The sequence below is a fragment of the Nerophis ophidion genome, linkage group LG04, assembly GCF_033978795.1.
Source record: "Nerophis ophidion isolate RoL-2023_Sa linkage group LG04, RoL_Noph_v1.0, whole genome shotgun sequence".
NCBI classification, from domain to species: domain Eukaryota; kingdom Metazoa; phylum Chordata; class Actinopteri; order Syngnathiformes; family Syngnathidae; genus Nerophis; species Nerophis ophidion.
Window position 1 is genome coordinate 56,897,761 of NC_084614.1, and position 12,403 is coordinate 56,910,163.

The window sequence follows — 12,403 nt, forward strand, 5'->3', positions numbered from 1 at the left end:
GCTATGTCTGTCAAACTTTCGCTCCGACCAAGAAATTTAAAGCCTACAGGAAAACTAAGTAATTTACATTTATTTACATAGCGGATTTCACAGACAGAATCACAAAGTGATTTACAGTGTGTATAGAAAATGAAAGCATAGTAAAAAAAAATATCTAAGAATATAATTTTTTTTTTTTTTTAATTTAAGTGAAATTTCCTCCCGTTCCTCGCGCCCCACCTGTCATGTCTCTATTCACCACTAGTGGGGCCCGCCCCACACTTTGAGAAACGCTGCATTAGACAACAATAAAACTGACCAAATGAGTTGCAATATAGTTTTAAGCACAGAACATGTTATATTTAAGTGTATATAAAGTAACTCACTTTGTATTGACGCACACTGCCAATTAAACAAAAGACATCGAAGTTCACCGTAACTTTCAGAGCTTGCTGATATAGTGATGTGTTCAATGCCCCCTCCAGTGTCGTAAAAGTGAACTACACTCAAGCAACTCAATGACACAAAAAGAAAACACGCGTTTCAGAGACAGTCCTTTGTACAGTTGTTCATTTTGTAGAAAAAAATAAATGACAGGAATGACAACTCTATAGTCATTTGAAATGGCAACTTGCTTGTCACGGCCAGGGCTCATCCCAATGCGCACTCATCGTGCGCTTTGCTGATTGCACCTCAAAGAGCACACCTGAGCGCGCCACTCCGACAGAGACTGCAATCAATCAGTGGCAATCAGCCATACTTGCCAACCCTCCCAGATTTTCCGAGGGACTCCCGAAATTCAGCGCCTCCCGAAAATCTCCTGAAATTCAGCCGGAGCTGGAGGCCACGCCCCCTCCAGCTCCATGCGGACCTGAGTGGGGACAGCCTGTTTTCACGTCCGCTTCCCACTATATAAACAGCTTGCCTGCCCAATCACGTTACAACATCTACGGATTAAAAAAAAACAAGCAGAAGAATGAGGAAGTTACAGCCATGGCGACGCCATCGACGAGCAAAATGAAGAAATACGCTTGCAAGTTCCAAAACGAATAGAAACAAGAATTTCAGTTTATCCAAGAGACTTTGAAGGGGAACGGTTATGTTGCCTGCAAATTTTGTAGTACAGACTTCTCCATTTAACACGGTGGCCGAACAGATATACTCAGTCATGAACGCTCAGCGAAGCACAAAGCGTCCGCAGCGCAGCATTGTTCACAACCCAGTATTACGGGCCACCTCGCAAAATGGAGACCCGATGGTGTAACTTATACTGAGACAAAGATGGCTATGCTGATAGCTGGAAGCAACACCCCATTCTCCTTTGCGGATGTCTACAACAAATCCGTGAAGGGTATGTTCCCAGATTCGGAGATCGCTCGCCAGTACGCAAATGGCAGAACAAAGGTTACTCAAATAGTGAAAGGTAAGTGTTGTTTTTTATTTTTAGTAACCAGCAAGAACAGTACAGTTAGTAGAACAACTGTGTTTTTATTAGTGTATTGGATACGTGCCGTCTGAAATTAAACTATTTATTTTGTCTATATATATAATAAAATATATATAGCTAGAATTCACTTAAAGTCAATTATTTCATACAAATATATATATTTATATATATATATATATATATATATATATATATATATATATATATATATATGAAATACTCGAGTTGGTGAATTGTAGCTGAAAACATACTCCCCCCCCCCACCCCCCCCCCCCCCCACCCCCGAAATCGGAGATCTCAAAGTTGGCAAGTATGCAATCAGCACACCTGAAGCAGATCATCAGGTCTGCCTTCATAAGCCTGCACAACCTGCTTTCGGGCGCTATAACGTAGCAATTTTTCTTGTACAATAAGCTGGAATTATCCACACTAGATCCATACTCTCTCTCTCTCTCTCTCTCTGTTTCTCCCTCTTCGTGTTTGATTGGTCCCTTGTCATTTCTTGCAGCAACCCTTCCTTCGTTCCCATGTGACGAGCTGTGTGTCTCGTCTCCCCCTGTGTTCCCCTCTGGTTCTCTGGCTGCCTTCTTGATCCCGACCTCCCGCCTGGACACAGACCTTTTGATGCCTCTCTATCGCCCCCAACTTCCTGCCGGCCTCTCAAATCTACGAGCCTGCCCTGCCCCTTTTGGACTTGCCTCTCGCTCAACAATTGCAAAACACTAAATAGCTAAGCTACACACAGATGCAGACACATACACATTTTGATTATTTACACACATCATTTTATTCATACATACATACATAGAGCTAGTACGACGCACCTGTTATCTATGCCGTCCCCTTCCCCCGCCGTACACATTTCTGGCTTCAAGAAACACTAAAATAAATCAAGAATATAAATTGTGGTAATAAGTTTCATTTTCTAGATAAAACTGAGTGAAAATCATAGAATCATTCAATTTTTAGGAAAAAAGTATATAATTTTAGTTTCCAAAGCTAACACCTGCATTAGGTTAAATCTGTTCATTAGTCTGAAGTTAAAAGAAAGTGTTCACACTTTGGAGAGCTGTTGCACCAGGTGGATTGACATGAATCATATCTCCTACACAAACAGATGTTAATGGAAACCATAAAAAGGATTATTAAACTTCTGCAAGAAGATCAACAAACACGCAATGTTGCAAATAGTGTTGACTGTTTACAGCCAGCTGTGTCTAAAACCTGGACCACATACAAAACATGGGAATGTTGTAAAAGGCAAGCAAACTGGTAAGGAAAACTTCAAGCAGAATGTTTTGATAACAGAAAATACACAGCAAAAGAAGTGAAGATCAAATAGGTGGAAACTATACCTGAATTGTAAGAAAGCGGTGAAAGAAAATGGGATTTAGGTACAGAAAAGCTAAAGAAAACATGTAACATGTAAACATAAAAAACAAGGTTGTATTGGGCTGAAGAAAAGAAATCATGGACAATGGATGACTGGATGAAAGACTTATTCGGTGATGAATCGCAAATCTGCATTGGGCAAGGTGATGATGCTGTAACTTTTAAAGACACTGTCTGAATTAAACATGCACATTTCCACAATCATTGATGGTATGGGGCTGAGTGTCGGATTAAATCAATCAATGTTTACTTATATAGCCCTAAATCACTAGTGTCTCAAAGGGCTGCACAAACCACAACACAAACCACTACGACATCCTCGGTAGGCCCACATAAGGGCAAGGAAAACTCACACCCAGTGGGACGTCGGTGACAATGATGACTATGAGAACCTTGGAGAGGACGAAAGCAATGGATGTCGAGCGGGTCTAACATGATACTGTGAAAGTTCAATCCATAATGGATCCAACACAGCCGCGAGAGTCCAGTCCAAAGCGGATCCAACACAGCAGCAAGAGTCCCGTTCACAGCGGAGCCAGCAGGAAGGAAACCATCCCAAGCGGAGGCGCATCAGCAGCGCAGAGATGTCCCCAGCCGATACACAGGCAAGCAGTACATGGCCACCGGATCGGACCGGACCCCCTCCACAAGGGAGACTGGGACATGGGAGAAAAAGAAAAGAAACGGCAGATCAAATGGTCTAAAAAGGGAGTCTATTTAAAGGCTAGAGTATACAAATAAGTTTTAAGGTGAGACTTAAATGCTTCTACTGAGGTGGCATCTCGTACTGTTACCGGGAGGGCATTCCAGAGTACTGGAGCCCGAACGGAAAACGCTCTATAGCCCGCAGACTTTATTTGGGCTTTGGGAATCACTAATAAGCCGGAGTCCTTTGAACGCAGATTTCTTGCCGAGACATATGGTACAATACAATCGGCAAGATAGGATGGAGCTAGACCGTGTAGTATTTTATACGTAAGTAGTAAAACCTTCAAGTCACATCTTAAGTGCACAGGAAGCCAGCGCAGGTCAGCCAGTACAGGCGTAATATGATCAAACTTTCTTGTTCTTGTCAAAAGTCTAGTAGCCGCATTTTGTACCAGCTGTAATCTTTTAATTCTAGACATGGGGAGACCCGAAAATAATACGTTACAGTTAACCGAGGCGAGACGTAACAAACGCATGGATAATGATCTCAGCGTCTTTAGTGGACAGAATGGAGCGAATTTTAGCGATATTACGGAGATGAAAGAAGGCCGTTTTAGTAACTCTTTTAATGTGTGGCTCAAAGGAGAGAGTTGGGTCGAAGATAATACCCAGATTCTTTACCGAGTCGCCTTGTTTAATTGTTTGGTTGTCAAATGTTAAAGTTGTACTATTAAATAGAGGTCGGTGTCTAGCAGGACCGATAATCAGCATTTCCGTTTTTTTGGCGTTGAGTTGCAAAAAGTTAGCGGACATCCATTGTTTAATTTCGTTAAGACACACCTCCAGCTGACTACAATCCGGCGTGTTGGTCAGCTTTAGGGGCATGTAGAGTTGGTTGTCATCAGCATAACAGTGAAAGCTAACACCGTATTTGCGTATGATGTCACCTAGCGGCAGCATGTATATGCTGAACAGTGCAGGGCCAAGGACCGAACCCTTGGGAACTCCACACGTTACTTTAACGTGTTCTGAGGTCACATTGTTATGGGAGACGCACTGCATCCTATCAGTAAGATAAGAGTTAAACCAAGACAGGGCTAAGTCTGACATACCAATTCGTGTTTTGATACGTTCTAATAAAATATTATGATCGACGGTATCGAAAGTAGCGCTAAGATCGAGGAGCGGCAACATAGATGACGCATCAGAATCCATCGTTAGCAATAGATCATTAGTCATTTTTGCGAGGGCTGTTTCCGTAGAGTGATTTGCCCTGAAACCGGATTGAAATGTTTCACATAGATTGTTAGACGCTAAGTGTTCATTTAGCTGCTCTGCAACAATTTTTTCGAGGATTTTTGAAATAAAGGGAAGGTGAGACACCGGTCGGTAGTTTACCATGAAGTCAGGATCGAGGTTAGGTCTTTTAAGGAGAGGATGAATAACCGCTTTTTTGAATGCTAGGGGAACAGTGCCAGTGGAAAGTGATAAGTTTATAATATTCAGCACTGATTAACCTAATAATACAAAGAGCTCCTTGATAAGTTTCCCAGGAAGAGGGTCAAGTAAACATGTTGTTTGTTTTATTCCATTTACACGTTGTAACAATTCCTCTGTTATTTCCTCAAAACGAGAGAAACTATTTTGGAGGGCAGTATCCGCCGCATATACAATCGTATCTTTGTTAATAGAACCCAGTTGTAGCTGGGACGCATTGTCTTTAATCTTCTTTCTAATGACTTCAATTTTCTTATTAAAGAATTGCATAAAGTCATCAGCTGAGTGGGTGGAGCTACTGGAAGGGGTCCCTTGTTGGGTTAGCGATGCTACCGTACTAAACAAAAATTTAGGATCGTTTTTATTTTGGTGGATGAGATTTGAGTAATATTTAGCTTTAGCTAAGGTAAGCATGCGTTTATAAGTTATTAAACTATCACTCCATGCTTGATGGTGCACCTCAAGTTTAGTCGTGCGCCATTTGCGTTCCAGCTTTCTACATAATAATTTCTGAGCTCTAGTTTCTTCTGTAAACCACGGGGTACGCTTTTTTGGAGCCTTTTTTAACTTTAGCGGTGCTATGTTATCAATGGTTTCGCGCAGGGCGTCGTTAAAGTTGTTAGTGAGGTTATCAATAGAGCCCACATACTTTGGGAATGGTGCCATTACCGAGGGCAGTAGGTCCGCAAGAGTTATCGTTGTGGCCGTATCAATGTTGCGGCTGCTGTAGCAGTTATTATTATTATTAGTTTGACGTACATGCGTCTGAACCTCAAATTTTATAAGGTAATGATCGGACAATACTTTAGTATGCGGGAGTATCGTAACTTTGGAAACGATGATACCCCTGACAAGCAATAGGTCTATCGTATTACCGTTGCGATGCGTGGGTTCATTTATTATTTGTGTAAGGCCACAGCTATCAATTATAGTCTGGAGCGCTACACACGGTGGGTCCGATGGGGTATTCATATGGATATTAAAGTCCCCCATTATAATTATATTATCGGCGTGCGTCACTAGATCAGCAACGAACTCTGAGAATTCATTGATAAAGTCCGAATAGGGCCCTGGGGGGCGGTAGATAACAGCCAGGTGTAGAGGCAGCGGTGTGACAGACCTCATAGTAAGCACCTCAAACGATTTATATTTATTATTTATGTTAGGACTAAGGTTAAAGTTTTCGTTGTATATTAGTGCAACCCCTCCACCCCTTTTAAGGGGACGGGCAATATGCGCATGTGTAAAGTTAGGACGACATGCCTCATTTAGCGCAAAAAGGTTGTCTGGTTTAAGCCTGGTTTCGCTGAGACCGATGACGTTAAGATGGTTGTCTCTGATGATATCATTAACTAACAACGTTTTGGGAGACAATGATCTTATGTTTAAAATACCTATATTATAGATAGTGGGCTGTTTTAGGGAATTTTGGATCAATTTATCCGTAGTAGCAATATTAATAATGTTGTGTTTATTATGCCCAGTGCATTTCGTATAATTACGACCATATCTAGGAATTGATACGACGGGAATTTTCCGATTGTTTGTTTGTTGCTTTGATAAACTGAACGCATCATAGTTTGCCACTTCTGTAGAACGCATGTCCAACTCTGAAACAATCAAAGCAGAAAAAACTTGTTCTAATTTAACTGACTCCTTACCCAGACCAGTAATCTCGCATCTTCCATTTAAATCCGGCTTCAGGATGGAGGGAAGTGGTGTTCTGTGGGGATTAGCCTTCTGCTTTGTTTTTAGCCCCGCTCGACATCCGCGTTTCCGATCACACCGCTGGCGTCTGCTCCGTAGACGGCCCCCGCTGCTACTATACTCCGCTGCTTCACAGGCCGCTGGATGTAGCCGCCGAACTATTCCCGTGCTAGTTAGCAGGTCTAGCAAGCACGCGTCTATCAGTCCAAAACGGCCCGAACTGTCCACATCCAGAAGTATCTGGCGGTCGTAAGTGATCACGGAGTGACCACGATGTGAGCCAGCCATGAAGTTTGCAGAACTGTTCGGTATTTCTGCCAAATGTTCCATCTTTTCCAAGAGCTCCATGATGTCGCAGCCCGTCCAGGATATGGCTGTCATTATTTGTTTCGTTTCAATAAAGATTTTTGGACACTTCTCTTATTCCATCAGTTGAAATTATGTTCGGGCATCATTTTTCAAGTTGATAATGCATCTTGCCATTGAGCAAAAAACTGTAAAAACTTAATATGACCACTGTGCTGATCAATATATTTTTAGATTATGGGGCTGTTAATAAATGAATGATTGATTCAGGATTTAGGACTGTTTATTTATCACTCACCCATACAAAACACAGTGCAACAACTTACAAGCTTGTAGATCTGCAATGTGGCATCATTTGAAGTATAAAATGGAGCTTAAATGGTAAATAAAAAGAAATAATATAGTAATATTATTTTTCAATACTTTAGATAACTATATTAATTTTTGCTAGGGGTTGGAATAATAATTGGAAGTGCATAAGAGTGGACCAACAGATGCAAATATTTGTGGTTAACTTAATAAAAAAGTTAATTGGAGCAATTACAGTACAGCAGAGTTCTGCATATTCATGTATTTAATTTGCGTTCTTTAAATGGTAAAAAATTACTTTTTTTTAAATTGAAAAATCTGGTTTGATGGCATTACCTGCAGAGGAAAAATAGTGTGAAGCTATGGGGCCAAATGAATTCCTATTTCTGAAGATATTTAGTACGGTAATGCTTAATTAGGTTAAATTCCCTCAAATAATTAGCGAATATAAATTAGTTTCACTAAATGTAATACTTACAATCAGGTTGCACCCATATACAGTAAAGAGTTAAAATTTATTTCACCGACAAAAAGTGTGAATGTATTTGGAAATGCAATTTCAAATAATTGATACTGTAATCCCTCGTTTATCACTGGTAATTGGTTCCGGACATTAATCATCAACAATCATTAATTATAAATGGAATATGTTTATAGCTAGAACATAAACAAAACATGTTAACATTTTATGTGTTTTCAACATTACCTGAGGCTGAGCCAATCAGTCGCCACATTACTGCAGAGCGTGCTCTGATAAGTTTAGTCTCATCTAGTGGCCAATACTACTCTAGTTTTTTTTTTTTTGCTTGAAAATGCTTAATTTAGGGCAACCATGTTGTAAAATTTGTTTCAAAACATGAACATTTGAAAAGTAAATGTTGTATTTTATGCTTGTACTTCAACTAAAAATCTGCATTATCTGAAACACGATGTGGCAAGAGATGTAGATGCAGACATAAGATATTAATAAATTTTTTAAATTTTAAGACATTTTTTTGTCCAAATACTTCATAAATTACTGTTCCTTCTTAAATTTGTTTGACTTTACTCAACATTAATAAACATTATTGGTTCAAATCTTAATGTAATCAGGATTTGTTTAACGTGGGGCGACAGTAATACATTATTCACTTGTATTACTGTCAAAAACGAGTTAACGCAAGTGATTAATCACAAAAAAATATTGCATTGATCATGTATATACGCAGCCATTTCTTTTGACCATAACGTGCTCCTTTACTCTAACTTCGGATGGTTGCCTGCGTGGCAAGAGTTGCATTACGGACAGTGATCAGGTCAAAGCAAAGATGAGTGAGAAGACTGACTGTTGTGCTTGACGGAAAATTTCACTTCCAAACACACAATGTTGGTACATTAGATATAAATGTCATTCTGTTTTCAAAAAATAAATAACCTGCTTTCAAGTGAAATACTTAAAAAATATTCCTCTGTAACATTCTGACAATGAATGTTGCGTATTGGCACGGTGATGTGTTTGTGATCCCAATTTGCAGTGGACAGCTGGCAGCGTGAAGGTAAGGTGATTCTTTAATTCCGATAAGGCAAAAAACAAACAAAGAGACCTGCCGTTGGGAAATGCACATGGAACATAAGGCGGTGTCATGCTTTTAGAATTACAAGAATCATAACAGTTGCCAGTGGCAAAGAATAATTCTGCCCAGAAGGAAGATTGACACTGGCATATAAAGATCTATGATTGGAGATCAGAAGCAGGTGAGCCTCTTGATAACTAATCAGACGCCGGTGAGCCTCCTGATCACTAATCAGAGACTTCTAGCAATCAGAAAGTAAACAAAGGGAGGAAAAGAGCGCAGGGAACAGAACTAAACACTAAACATAGTGAAACCACAAACAAAGGCAAAACAATAAAAATGCAATCGTGTCCAAATATTGGGCATATTTTTAAGTTTGATTAAACTATGCAAGCGAGTAATAACCTCTGACTAATCACAATTTAAAGGTGTAATTATTCTGATTTAAAAAAATATATAATTTGACGGAACTACTTACTATCATTGGTGAGAATTTTTACAGCATTATACCTCAGCTGCACTTAAGTACAACTTTAGAATAGCTTTTGTTGGAGTTTTGTTTCGGCCACCTGCAGACTAAGAGGATGATAACATTGAAATGTGTCCCGATGATCAAAAATGGAATGACATACATCACAATGGATTGGACTCCATATTTGGTATCTGAGCTTACAGCAAAATAATACAGGCTTTAGATGCCACCTAATGCTGCGCCATACAAACTCATCACTTCCCATTCAAGCCTCATATCCACTTCGCTCGCAGTCCTAAAGCTTCTGGCACTGGCAGGCCGGCAGGCTAATGCTCTGGCAGTTGGACCTCATACAAACATGTGCGCTTGGACCCAGACGGGGGCATTTCCTGGGTAGAGCACATAGGCAGCATCAGCAGTATTCTCAGCCAATGTCACATCATGAGGGAGAGACACCGACAGAGAGACAGCCAGCCAGCCACAACAATGAGGGCAATGGTTGGATAAACAGTTGACAGTATTGTTCTGGAAAGATCAGCTTGTTGGCAGTGCAAGTGGGTTGTTACGAGAGGTGGGGGAGACGTGGACACCCTGGATGAGATGGGAGGGGAAAGCGCTATAAATGTGCAGCTGGAAGGCACAGTGAGCACACATCTGACACCAAATCAGACACCTCATCTCTTTCCAGATACTCATCATGGATATCCCCATCCAGTACCCCTGGTACCGCCGGGCCTTCCCGTACAGACGTACCGACCTGTCCTTTGCAGAGTCTCTCACAGATTGGCCTCTGGTCTGGCCTTTCCCGTGGTCCTTCGCTTGGATGCGTCCCTCCTTCATGCGCTGGTTAAACTGGCCTGAGAACGGACACAGTGAGGTAATCCATGACTGAGGCATTAGTTGTAGTCCAAGTACAGGCTTCTCAGAATTGTGTCTATGCAGATGCATGTGGAAAAGGATCGCTATGTGATTTATCTGGATGTGAAGCATTTCTCACCGGATGAGCTGAGCGTCAATGTCAGTGACGAGTTCATCACAATACACGCCAAACATGAAGACAGACAGGTTGGTCGAGCACCTTTGACCGCAATTGAAAGATCGACACGTGCCGACCGATTGCTTGTCTGTTCTAGGACGACCATGGCTTCGTGTCCAGGGAGTTCCTGAGGAAGTACAGGCTCCCCTCCGGGATATCGTGTGCTGACATCACCTCCTGCTTGTCGGTCGACGGCGTGCTGACTATCACCGCGCCCAGGTCTTCACCCGGCCCAGAGCGCAATATTCCAATATCCTGTGAGGATGGATCAGCCAAACAGAAAATGTAGAGCCGCGTCGGGAAAAGGAAGCATCTGACGCAGTTTCACGATACTAATCCTCACGATTACTAAAAGTGTGTTTGTATTTAACTTGTTTTGTGAGCAGGTGAGTGCATGTGTAGGTGGGGCAGCCATGTCTAGTGTAGAGCCTGCTAATAAACTAGTATCTAACTTACTACTATTGTCACATGCCTGCAAAACATAGATTCATAGGTTAGGGTACTATCAAAAAGATGCACAGCCAATATTGAAAACCAAATATTACACCACCTTGAATGTAAAAGTGCAAATATTTTCAATCGGATCCAAACACAAAAATGATCGTTATAGTGCCTGGATGAGTGAGTCCATTTTTTTCTACGTGCGTGTGTGTCCTCCAGAGGCGTCGTTTGTGTATTAGCTCGGGACCATGGGTGTGCTTCACTGAGAAGGGGTAAACAGGTGTTGGATGAAGAAGGAAACTACTATAATAATGGTATAACCTGTATTTATGTATGTGAGTGTCGCATGAGTGAGAACGAGCTCAATGATGATGGTGATGATGATCCCCCTAGGAAATGGTAACGATCCCCTGGTATAATTAACAGAAAATACATAGAATAAACATTGAAATATAAAACAAAAGTGTCTACTGAGTGTCTTTACAAAAGTGTTTATTTTATTTGTTCTTCAATGCTATAATACAGACATGATTCGAATTTAGAGCAATAAAATCTGTTTGTTTACATCTTTTAGAGCAGGTGTGTCCAAAGTGCGGTCCGAGGCCATTTGCGGCCCGTAGTTAACTTTTTAACGGTCCACAGCACAATAGTTATCTTTCAAATATTGCAGATATACACCTCAATTCCAAATATTTTGTTACTTGACAAATTATATATGTTAGCATGCCAGCTTTTTTCTATTTTTTGTTTAGCTAATTTAGTAGGTATACATACACCTCAGTCATATTTTGGTACATGCCAATGTTAGCATGCTAGCATTTTAAACAGATTTTTCAGGTACACGCCTCAGAGTAAGATATTTAGGTACTTGACGCATGTTACAGTTAGAATTTTAGCATAACATTAGCATCCTATGGCCCTGTGATGAGGCGGCGACTTATCCAGCGTGTACCCTGCCGCCCGAATGCAGCAGAGATAGGCTCCAGTGACCCCGAAAGGGACAAGCGGAAGAAAATGGATGGATGGATAAGCATCCTAGCTTTTTGAGCAGGTATACACCTCAGCATGTGCATTCTATTGAAAATCTACAACATTAGTACAGCAAAGTCTTCAAATTCAGTATTACATCAGCTTATGAGTTTGATTGCTTCTGTGACGCAGCTCGTAACCCAAAATAATCATATAGCAAATCAATGTTTCCCATTGAAATTAATCAAGTTATTCCGTGCTGAGCCATACTAAAACACCACAATTTTGACCTGTAACATGCTTTTAAATAAGCAAAACTAACTTCTAAACAACAAATATTGTATCAAGTACAGGACTATCCCTGGCTAATTTGGAGCTCGAAGCAGAATTTATTTTGCGCCCTCCCCCCAACAACATAATTTTCTCGAACGAAACGATTCTTATAGTATTTCATTTTTAAAAAGCATATTTTGAACTTAGTTAACAGTTATTTTGAATACAAAATTCTAAATAACTCGTCCAGGGTGTACATCGCCTTACGCCCAATTGTAGCTGAGATAGGTGCCAGCGGCCCCCGTAACCCCCCCCCCCCAAAAAAGGGAATAAGTGGTAGAAAATGGATGGCTATACAATTACAATCATTAGAT

The 12,403-nt window shown here is 40.8% G+C and overlaps 1 protein-coding gene across 1 annotated transcript; it reads left to right on the plus strand.

Annotated features, from left to right (window-relative positions):
* The first annotated feature begins 9,941 nt into the window (after positions 1 to 9,941).
* On the plus strand, positions 9,942 to 11,250 carry LOC133551621 (alpha-crystallin B chain-like). The gene is made up of 3 exons (XM_061898552.1): positions 9,942 to 10,187; positions 10,253 to 10,375; positions 10,444 to 11,250. The coding sequence occupies exons 1-3, from the start codon at positions 10,008 to 10,010 to the stop codon at positions 10,633 to 10,635; spliced, it is 495 nt and encodes a 164-aa protein (XP_061754536.1). The 5' UTR covers positions 9,942 to 10,007; the 3' UTR covers positions 10,636 to 11,250.
* The last annotated feature ends 1,153 nt before the right edge of the window (positions 11,251 to 12,403 follow it).